General features: G+C 37.1%; 1 protein-coding gene and 1 long non-coding RNA gene across 3 annotated transcripts; both read left to right on the top strand.

Annotated features, from left to right (window-relative positions):
• The first annotated feature begins 181 nt into the window (after positions 1 to 181).
• LOC143044690 (uncharacterized) lies at positions 182 to 5,057 on the top strand. Of its 2 annotated transcripts, none has more exons than XM_076216755.1 (2): positions 182 to 1,627; positions 4,269 to 4,846. In XM_076216755.1, exon 1 carries the CDS (start codon positions 342 to 344, stop codon positions 1,620 to 1,622), a length of 1,281 nt encoding a protein of 426 aa, XP_076072870.1. In that variant the 5' UTR covers positions 182 to 341; the 3' UTR covers positions 1,623 to 1,627; positions 4,269 to 4,846. The 2 variants fall into 2 exon arrangements, with proteins under 2 accessions (XP_076072870.1, XP_076072869.1); XM_076216754.1 differs by lacking the exon at positions 4,269 to 4,846 and adding an exon at positions 4,863 to 5,057 and having other exon boundaries at positions 186 to 1,627.
• A 1,621-nt stretch (positions 5,058 to 6,678) lies between these two features.
• LOC143044689 (uncharacterized) lies at positions 6,679 to 9,830 on the top strand. The gene is made up of 2 exons (XR_012968759.1): positions 6,679 to 6,919; positions 9,305 to 9,830. It is a non-coding gene; the product is annotated as an uncharacterized LOC143044689 (long non-coding RNA).
• The last annotated feature ends 727 nt before the right edge of the window (positions 9,831 to 10,557 follow it).

Below are 10,557 nucleotides of genomic sequence, written 5' to 3'. Positions count from 1 at the left end.
TGCCGGAATGCAGGTTTGGATAAGGAACCGATTAATTACGAATATAACAATAATATTTCGGTCTACAGTTACCCTGCGTTATTGTTACCGTGATTATATTTCTAAGATTTTCGTGAGATATAATAATGCATTGACCTTCAATTCTAATCAAATAACAGCTCTTTAAAGTACACCCCTGAATAAAAAGTGTTACAATCCAGGTAATACCTTACTGCGCATGCCCATAGGTAACATCGTATACCTCGGGCTACAATAGATTGACTTTCAATTTAGCTCTCTTTGAGTAAAGACGTTTTTTTCCAAATTATTTAAAGGTTAGTGGGTTTATTATTTTAGTTAGCATGGCTAACGCCCAACTCAATGACATTCCGTTAGGGATGGCTACACCGTCTCGAGAGAGCGGTGCACTTGATTCGGAAGACCATAGGGTCATTGATGAAAATGTAAGTTTTACCGCAGTGGCGGTAGAAACTGATAAGGTAGTCGAGTCTTTGGGCTCTTCTCACAAGGCGAGGAGAAATATCTCTTCTCGTCAAGATGATGAAATGTCGTTAGTCGACGGGACAGAAGAAGATGTCAGACAGAGCTGGTCTGACCTAGATACCAAAAACCCTAAACGGAAACGGGACGACTCCGTACCTAGCAGAAAAGGTAAGATTAAACACAGGAAAGTTGTAAATCATTCTAGCAGTTCCTCTGAAAATACTAGTAGCAGTGAATCATCTTCTAGTAACTCTGAATCAGAGAGTTCAGAAGACAATGAAGCGTTTGACCCAGAACCTTCTTTGTCTAAAGATAAAAAAGAAAAAGTACCATCTCATGTAACCAAATATATAGAGAAGTATGCTCTAAAGGGTATAAGTAAAAAGACGAGACAAGATATGTCTTTAAATTGGCCTATTCCTTCGTCTAAAGGATTAAAGGCTCTTGAAACAGATAGATTTTTTAAGAAAAATTATTTTCAAGGTAGAAAATGGAATGCTAGATTAGAGAGAAGTAAAATTAACACACAGCTACGCATTCTAGATGTTATGGGTCCTCTGTCCCGTTTATGGTCTGAAGCACATAGGATTAAGAAAGATAATCAAGGTATGGACCCTTCTGATGTAATTCAGTTAACACAGAGGGCTATTGTGCTAGCAGGTAATGCTCACTATGTTTATAACACTGACAGGAGAAAAGCAATGTTAGTTAAAACAATGCCAGATAGTCTAGATTTTTTAAATGAGAAGAAAGGCAAGAAAGCTTTGGCAAAATCTAAGGGTCAACTTTTTGGTAATAAGTTTCTAAAGTCTTTGGCTAAAGAAAACAAGGATAACAAAGAACTTAGAGAAATGTTGTTGTTTTCTAACAAGAAAAAACATGCTGGTAAACCTCATTTTAATAGAAAAAATGATCAGTTTTTTCAGCAGGGGCCCACAAACAACCTGCAGTCTGTGGGCGGCAGACAAGCTCTCCATCCACAAGTTTCAGGGAAGAGACCTTGGCAGGGAAACCAGTCACAGAACAGACAGGGGAACAGTTATGGTCAGCGCCAGAATCAGCGCCAGAACCAGACCCAGAACCAAATCCAGACTCAACCTCAGAACAACCAAGTGTTCAAGAAACCTGCAAACCGATAGAACGGGTAGGTCAAGAGCAAACTTTCAGTCATATACAAAACTATTTCCAATTACCAATGAATTGCATAATCAATCAAAATTCTATTCCTGTAGGGGGAAGAGTAAGTCTTTTCCTACAGAATTGGAACTCAATTACAAAAGATCCTTGGGTTCTCCAGTGTGTAAAAGGAATAAAATTAGATTTCTTAGCAACACCTTTCCAAAATCAAATACCAAATCAAGCCTTTTTCAATCAAGAGAATCAAGATTTGATAAACAAAGAAATAACAGGACTTTTGAACAAGAAGGCCATAACACAGTCTTTCCTAACAAAGGATTCGTTCATAAGCAACATTTTTCTGGTACCAAAGAAGGGAGGGGGTCAAAGACCTGTTATAAATCTAAAAGGCCTAAATGTTTTTTTACGTTACGAACATTTCAAAATGGAGGGAATTCATTTGTTAAAAGATCTTCTTTTGAAGAACGATTGGATGGTAAAAATAGACCTAACCGATGCATATTTGACATTGCAAATAGCAAAAGAACACAGAAAATACCTCAGATTTTTTTGGCAGGGAAAAATAATGGAATTCAGGTCCCTCCCGTTTGGGATTGCAGTAGCCCCAAGAATATTCACAAAACTGATGAAGGTTCCCATGACTTTATTGAGACGTTTAGGTGTACGTCTGATAGTTTACCTAGACGATATTCTAATAATGAATCAGTCAAATCAGAAAATTTTGTCAGATCTCTCAACAGTTTTGTCAATATTAAGGGGCTTAGGTTTTCTGATCAATACAAACAAGTCAGTAATGGAACCTTCACAAACAATGGAGTTTCTGGGTTATACAGTAAACTCAAAGTTGTTGACTTTGTCTCTCCCGAAAGAGAAGGTAGAGAAAATAAAGAACAGTTCAAAATTAATGCTAGAACACAAGAAAGTGTCAGCAAGAGATTTAGCTCAGTTGATAGGTCAGTTAACAGCAACAAATCAAGCTGTCCTTCCAGGTCCTCTGCATTATCGCAGTTTACAAATATTGAAAACGAAAGCCCTGCATTTGGGGGGCCATTACGATCACCAAATCCAGTTAAACGAGGAAGTTCAGAACGAGTTGCATTGGTGGGTAACCAAGCTGGGGTCTTGGAACGGGAAAGCGTTACTAAGACCAGAACCCCATTTAACCATTCAGTCGGATGCAAGTCTGTCGGGATGGGGAGCAACATGTCAACAGATAAGTATAGGTGGGCTTTGGATGGACGAGGAAAAATCCCTCCATATAAATCAACTCGAACTAAAAGCAGCAATGTTCGCAGTACAATCTTATGCCAAAAATCTACAAAACAAGCATATTCTTATACAAATGGACAACACAACAGCAATTGTATATGTAAACAAAATGGGGGGAACGGTGTCAAAAAGACTAAATTCCCTAACAAATCAGTTTTGGGATTGGTGTCTTCAAAGGCAATTAACAATCACTGCGGACTATATCCCAGGAAAAAGCAATGTTATAGCAGACTGGGAAAGCAGGCATTATGCGGATTTCAGCAATTGGCGGTTAAGTCCGATACTTTTCAAAAGTCTCATGAAACGCATAGGTCCTTGCAATGTAGATCTGTTTGCAGACAGGTCAAATACTCACCTGAATCAATATTTCAGCTGGAAGCCAGATCCCCAAGCGAAAGCGGTAGATGCCCTTCTCCAATCCTGGAGAGAGATAAAGGGTTATGCTTTTCCCCCGTTCTGTCTAATAAGTACGTGTCTGGCGAAAGTTCGGGAGGAAAACAGTCAGATAATTCTGATAACTCCAGTTTGGCAATCCCAGGCTTGGTACCCTCTGTTACTTCAAATGTCAGTAGATTATCCAGTGTTACTTCCCATGAGTCACAACACTGTATTGTCTCCCATGAAAGAGCCACACCCACTGATTCTGAACAAAACATTAAAACTAGCAGGGTGGACGGTCTCCGGAGATCATTTAACTCAATTGGAATTTCAGAGGAAACTAAAGAATTACTCCTTGGGTCTTGGAAATCGGGAACAAGATCTTCTTACGACAGTGCCTGGAATAAGTGGTCTAGCTGGTGTAGCTCACGGGAAATTGATCCCTTTTCAGCACCTTTGGCCGCTATCTTAGATTTTTTGACTTGGATGTATAAAGAGGGGTATCAATACAGAACTTTAAATGTTCACCGTTCGGCCATATCTTCAGTCCTGCCATATATCGATGGTGTCCCAATTGGTCAATTACCTATAGTAAAACAATTAATGAAAGGTGTTCTACAAAATAATCCACCTTTACCAAAATACCAATTTTCATGGGATTTGGATATTGTTCTTAAATATTTATCCGCTTTACCAATAAACAAAAAACTTGATTTTTCAGTTTTAGGTAAAAAATTATCAATTTTATTGGCTTTGGCAGCGCCAAAAAGGATATCTGAAATTGCAAGGTTAGACAGAAGATTCATGTCCAGAAACAAAAGTAGTATAATTTTTCATTTACCGGGTCTATCTAAAACACAAAAAGATTGCAATAACAGATCAGTGAAATACTGCAAATTTTCAAAGAAAAAATTATGTGTTATTTCTTGTATACATGAATATGAATTGAGAACGGAACATTTAAGGCCTGTTAGTAAACATGAACCTGATTCTTTATTAAGGTCAACTAAGAAACCTTTTAAAGGTCTATCTTCGCAGACAGTTGGAAATTGGATTAAATGGGTTATGAAGGAGGCAGGAATCGACATCTCATTGTTTCAAGCACATTCTTGTCGCATGGTCTCAACTAGCAAGGCAGCGATGAGTGGCATCAGTATGGATGATATTATGTCCATGGCAGATTGGTCCAACACTAGAACGTTTAATAAATTTTATTTTAGGACTAATGAAAAAGCGGGTTTTGCAGATAAAGTTTTAGAAATGGTAAGCTTGCTTTAAACGTGCATTATTATATCTCACGAAAATCTTAGAAATATAATTTCAGATTTTATGAGGGCGCAAAGCGCCCGAAATGAAATATTGATTATATGATAAGATTAGAGTGAGATATAATAATGCATTTCCCACCCATCCCACCCAAATGCATTATTATAGAGAAATTAAATACATTGCAAATAGATGTGGTATGATAACAATAAGACGACTCTTGATCTAAGTATTTCTAAACAGTATTCAATAAAATATGAAATATTACACAGAATGTTTATTCTCGAATGCAAACTTGAAATATACATCTATATCATTAAATTTTTCAGAAAGGATAGAGTTGGATGGACTTGAATATGACTGGTATTCCAAACAATAATTGCAGTTTTGTAGCAGTGTGGCGGAATATGATATAGAACATTCGTATGCAGTTTTTTCGTGGACTATAAAGAAATTACTGACTTTAACGTGTATACTCTGTGAAATATTTTGATGTACATTTGATAATACAAATGATTATTTTCTGTAGTTATTTTTTTTTAAGTAACCGCCTTATATCTATTCAGTCCAAACAGTTCAGTATTCAGATGTTTGGTCAGATGTTGGATTTTAATATTACTTGTTACACTTACCTGATATCCTTACATTATGGATTATCTTTCCGGTATTTGGTCACATCTCGCTCAAAACGCTTGACTGATCAAGAATTCAAACCTCTCGGTGAATCAGTCCAAGCGTGAGAACCCCTTCAGTATTCTTTCCGGCGAAATCCAAAGCGGTCACGTTTCTTTATTCGTCAGAATTAACGTGTCTAAGACACAAGTTTTTGCAAATTAAGTTTTCGTATGCGTGCAAGGATGACGGAAGCTACCGTTCATCACACGCTCAGTGAAGACGAGGTACTTTCTACTGCCAGCAGTCCAAAATCATCAGTGGCAGGGGATGCTCGGGATAAAATGGCGGAGCCAAAAGCCTCGAGAAAGACCAGTTCCCGTAGGTCCAAGAAAAAGGACGAGGTAGAGGAACTGAATAAGAAATGGGAAAGCCGTTTCTCACAGATAGAAACCAGGTTTGATAAATTTTTTGATTTATTTAGTTCAAACGATGGTATAAATATAAACAAGGATACTGTCACGTCAGGTGAGCAGAGACCTTGTCAGAATCAATCTGAACAAGATAGTGGCTCTTCAGGAGCGCACAGACTTGTTCAAGATTCTAACCATGAACATTTTCCAACAGATTCAGTTCGTGAAAGGGAAAATGAAGATGTTGTATCTTTGGCACCAGGCCTTAGAGAAAGACATGACATAGGTTTACTATCAGAAGATGAGTCTTCTTTAAAAAGTGAAACTGAAAATCCTCAAAAATCTTCATCAAGATTCAGTAAATATGTGAATGGTAATGAAAGTGACTCAGATGAGAACAATAATGATCACTTAAAATCTTTATTTGGGGATGATGTAAAGACTAAAAAAGAGACAAGCTCTGGAGGTCTTATTCTTGACAAAAGTCAAATTGATATTTTATCTGGTTCTTGGAGGTGTAAAAAATCCAGAAAGGTTGACAGCCTATAATGATGAATATAGACACAGTTTTCCTGTTCACGAGAAAACTAGTGATATTTTAGAAGTACCTAGTCTAGATAATATGGTACCTGATTTATTAGTGAAAAAACATGGTGCTAAAGCTTATTCAGTAAGCCAGAAAAGCAATTTATACAATCCTTGTTTAAAATCCCTTGAAAAGTTGGCGTATCAAGGCCAGGTAGCTGCACGCATGGGGATAATTACTACAGCATACACCCAACAAGCTTTGGGCAATTTGTTAAATACTTTGTCTGAAAATGAAGTTAATCTAGACAAATCTATCCAACTTGTAAGAGACATATTTGCAATGTCTACAAAATCTTTGGACCAAGTGGCACGGGCTGGTGCATTTCACCACTTAATTCGTAGAAAAGCTACTTTAGAGGACACAGGTCTTAATGATATTAAAGAGCTTAAACATCCACTTGTATCATTACCTTTGACAAAGTCAGGTGTCATTGGTGACAATATGGAACAAACCCTTAAAGACAGGGTTGACAAAAATAAACAATTAAAAGAGTTACTGCCTGAATTACATGTAAATAAAACTTTTTCAGTGAAAAGGAAAGCTACAGGCAATCAATTTTCCAATGATTGGTCTAAGAAACCAAAATTTGACAATGCACAAGGTTCTACTTTCACAGGTGCTAAGTCTAATACACAGCGTACAGTACAAAGAACTAGTACAGTAACAAGACCAGATAAAGACGACAAGAGTTCTGGTACAACGAACAATTTTCGTCGCTTTAACAACCCATTTCATGCCAAGGGGCAACAAAAGAAATGACTATCAGATCAAGGTAAGCAACTTTCATGTGCAAATGTTGCTTCCAGAGATACCTGTAGGGGGTCGTTTAAGCCTATTTCTAAAGGAATGGACAAAAATAACAAACGATCAGTGGGTTTTATCAATTATAAAAGAGGGCTACAAACTGGAATTTCAACAGTTTCCTCCAAAAACAGGAGTAAAAATAACTTCTGTTCCTGCAAAAGATTTAGAAATTTTACATTTAGAAGTAAAAGAACTTATGGAAAAAAAGCGCTGTAGAATATGTTCCGCAAGCGGACATTTTAAACGGTTTCTACAGCACATTTTTCCTAGTTCCGAAAAAAACAGGGGACATGAGACCCGTAATAAATTTAAAACCCCTCAACAGGTATCTCCGAAAACAACACTTCAAAATGGACTCTCTGTCAACAGTTTTGAATGTAGTAAAACAAGGGGATTGGGCAATATCTCTCGATCTAAAGGACGCATATATGCATATCCCTGTATTTCAAAAACACAGACAGTATCTGAGGTTTTGTGTAAAAAACAGCCCTTGCTTACAATTTTCAGCTCTACCGTTTGGTCCAACATCAGCTCCTCGAGTTTTTTACCAAAGTAGTATCGGTAGTAGCTGCACATTTACGAGCACAAGGCATCAGACTAGTAGTATACCTGGACGACTGGTTTCTAGTAAATCAATCATCTCTCATGTTAGTCCAGGATCGAGAGATAGTGTTGAATCTTCTGGTAAAGTTGGGTTTCATAATCAATCTAAAAAAATCCTCTTTAACTCCAACACAGAAAATAACATATATAGGTGCATTATTCCATCTGGATTTAGGAATAGTAATGCCAACACAAGAAAGAGTGTTGAAATTACAAAAAACAGTCAAAGTAATGAACTTGAAAAAACATGCAACAGCCAGAGATTTTTTACATCTACTTGGAATTATGGCTTCTTGCATAGAGATGATTCCCTATGCAAGACTTCATATGAGACCAATTCAAATTTATTTGCTGAGTCATTGGCGCCCCACTTCTCAAAATCTGGAACTGAATGTTCCAATTACACAATATCTAAAATCTCATCTGATTTGGTGGTCAGATACAGCCAACATTACAAAGGGCAGATCTTTACAACACTGGGAAACTCATGTGACCATAACGACAGATGCTTCTACATCGAACGGTTGGGGTGGTCACATGGATTCCCAGATAGTCCAAGGGACCTGGTCAGATATACAGAAAACTCAACATATCAATTGTCTAGAGTTGGAAGCTGTACTGAAAACAATACAACATTTTCTCCTTCAGTTGAAAAGGAAAAATGTACTTCTACGATGCGACAACTCGACTGTTGTACAATACATAAACAAACAGGGGGGCACCAAATCAATTCAGCTTTGTCAAAAAACTTGGGATTTGTTGAAACTCCTAATAGAACACAAAATTCAGATAAAAGCAGCACATATAGCAGGCAAAGCGAATGTGTTAGCAGATCTTCTATCACGGACAAAAATAAGACACACAGAGTGGTCTCTTCAGGAGACTGTAGCTCAACAAATTTTTGTCAGGTTAGGCAGACCGATGATAGATTTGTTTGCATCAGCGGAAAATCGCAAAGTGAAAATTTTTTGTTCATGGTTTCCACACCCGGAAGCATATGCAATAGATGCTCTGTCCATACCGTGGGACAATGTAATCGGGTATGCATTTCCTCCGATCTGTCTAGTACCGAAAGTGCTCCAACACATGAATCAGTACAATTGCCAGCTAATTCTTGTAGCTCCTCATTGGCCAAGGAGACACTGGTACCCAGAACTGCTAAAAATGATATCAGATTATCCCATAAAAATACCAGTTCAAAAAAATCTACTACATCAGCCAAGAACAAAAATATACCATCCAAGCCCAGAAATATTCAGTCTGGTTGCATGGCCTCTATCAACAGAATTTTCAAAAAGAGAGGCTTTTCTAAAGAAACTAGACAACTCATGTCAGCTTCTTGGAGAACAGGAACTCAAAAGGACTATTCTAGTAAGTTCAAAAAATTCTGTGGCTGGTGTAGTGAAAGGGAAATTGATCCCTATTCTGCCTCTTTAACAGAAACTGCAGATTTTCTTACAAGTCTGTATACCAGTGGTCTCCAGTATAGTACGATTGGGGGCTACAGATCTATGTTATCAAGTGTTTTACCCCCAGTTGAAAAAATACCAGTAGGTCAACACCCATACATTATTCGTTTATTGAAGGGTGTTTTCAATTCAAGGCCTCCCAGGGTCAAACTACTTCCTGAATGGAATTTAGATAAAATACTTGAAATGTTAAAGAAAAAGCCTTTTGAACCAATGAAAAAGGCTGAACTCAAGTTTATCACATGGAAAACTGTATTTTTAATTGCTATCACTACTTTCAGGCGTTGCAGTGATATACAGGCCTTACGTTTGGGAGATGGAAATATATCTGTACATAGCAGAGGAGTTTATTTTATTAGAGAAGGATTGTCAAAACAAGACCGTCCTGGACATTTTGGTGCTAAGATTTTTGTACCTGCCTTTGATGCAGAAAAGCTTCTTGACCCTAAAAGGGCATTAACGTACTATTTAAAGAGCACTGACAATTTTCGTGGTGAAAACAGACAAGATAGTAAATTGTTCTTAGCAATCAGTAATCCACATAAGCCAATTTCAAGTCAAACAATTTCATCATGGATTGTGAGTACCATTCAGATGGCATATAACGACAAAAAGAAATCTATTAAGGCTCATTCGACAAGAGCTATTGGTCCTTCTTGGGCTCTTTATGAAGGTGCATCAATGAAGAACATCATGGAAGCTGCTGATTGGAGCAGGGAATCCACATTCACCAAATTTTACTTACGTCACATAGACCCTCATGTTTTATCGAAGTAAAAAAAAAAAAAAAAAAAAAAAGAAGAAAAATACATAAAATTCGAAAAAAAAAAAAAAAGAAGAAAAATGTGTACAGTTTTTTAACTTGTAATATAGTTTGTATAGTGTTGGAACTATTCATATCCGACGAGATGCGATGCAAGCTTTTAAACCTTTGTGTGTGAGATGAAAAAGACATCTATTTAATGTGTTTAAAGTCAAACATTTAGACTTTGTATATAGTGTAATATAGTGTACATTATTTGAACAAAAGAATTACAGTCCACCGCTTGAGTTGGGACTGCTTTAGAATCTATGGATATCCATAATGTAAGGATATCAGGTAAGTGTAACAAGTAATATTAAAATTGTACAATTTTGTTCACAAATTGGAATTTTGTGAACGTAGTTACACTTACCTGATATACTACCCACCTCCTCCCCATTAGTAATTCTTTTGGCAATCTGTTTGGATTTCGCCGGAGAATACTGAAGGGGTTCTCACGCTTGGACTGATTCACCGAGAGGTTTGAATTCTTGATCAGTCAAGCGTTTTGAGCGAGATGTGACCAAATACCGGAAAGATAATCCATAATGTAAGGATATCAGGTAAGTGTAACTACGTTCACAAAATTCCAATTTGTGAACAAAATTGTACAATTTTGCTTTTTGCTTAGTGGTCTGATAATTAGTATTTTGGGTGTCAATTTGTTTATTCATTATCCAGATGCATAGAAATATGTCTATGGTGAACTATATCCATTGTTTACTGAATCGG

This window comes from Mytilus galloprovincialis, chromosome 9 (assembly GCF_965363235.1).
Source record: "Mytilus galloprovincialis chromosome 9, xbMytGall1.hap1.1, whole genome shotgun sequence".
Lineage (NCBI taxonomy): Eukaryota > Metazoa > Mollusca > Bivalvia > Mytilida > Mytilidae > Mytilus > Mytilus galloprovincialis.
The sequence above is the reverse complement of the archived record's forward strand: the minus strand, read 5'-3'. Positions and strand labels throughout refer to the sequence as shown.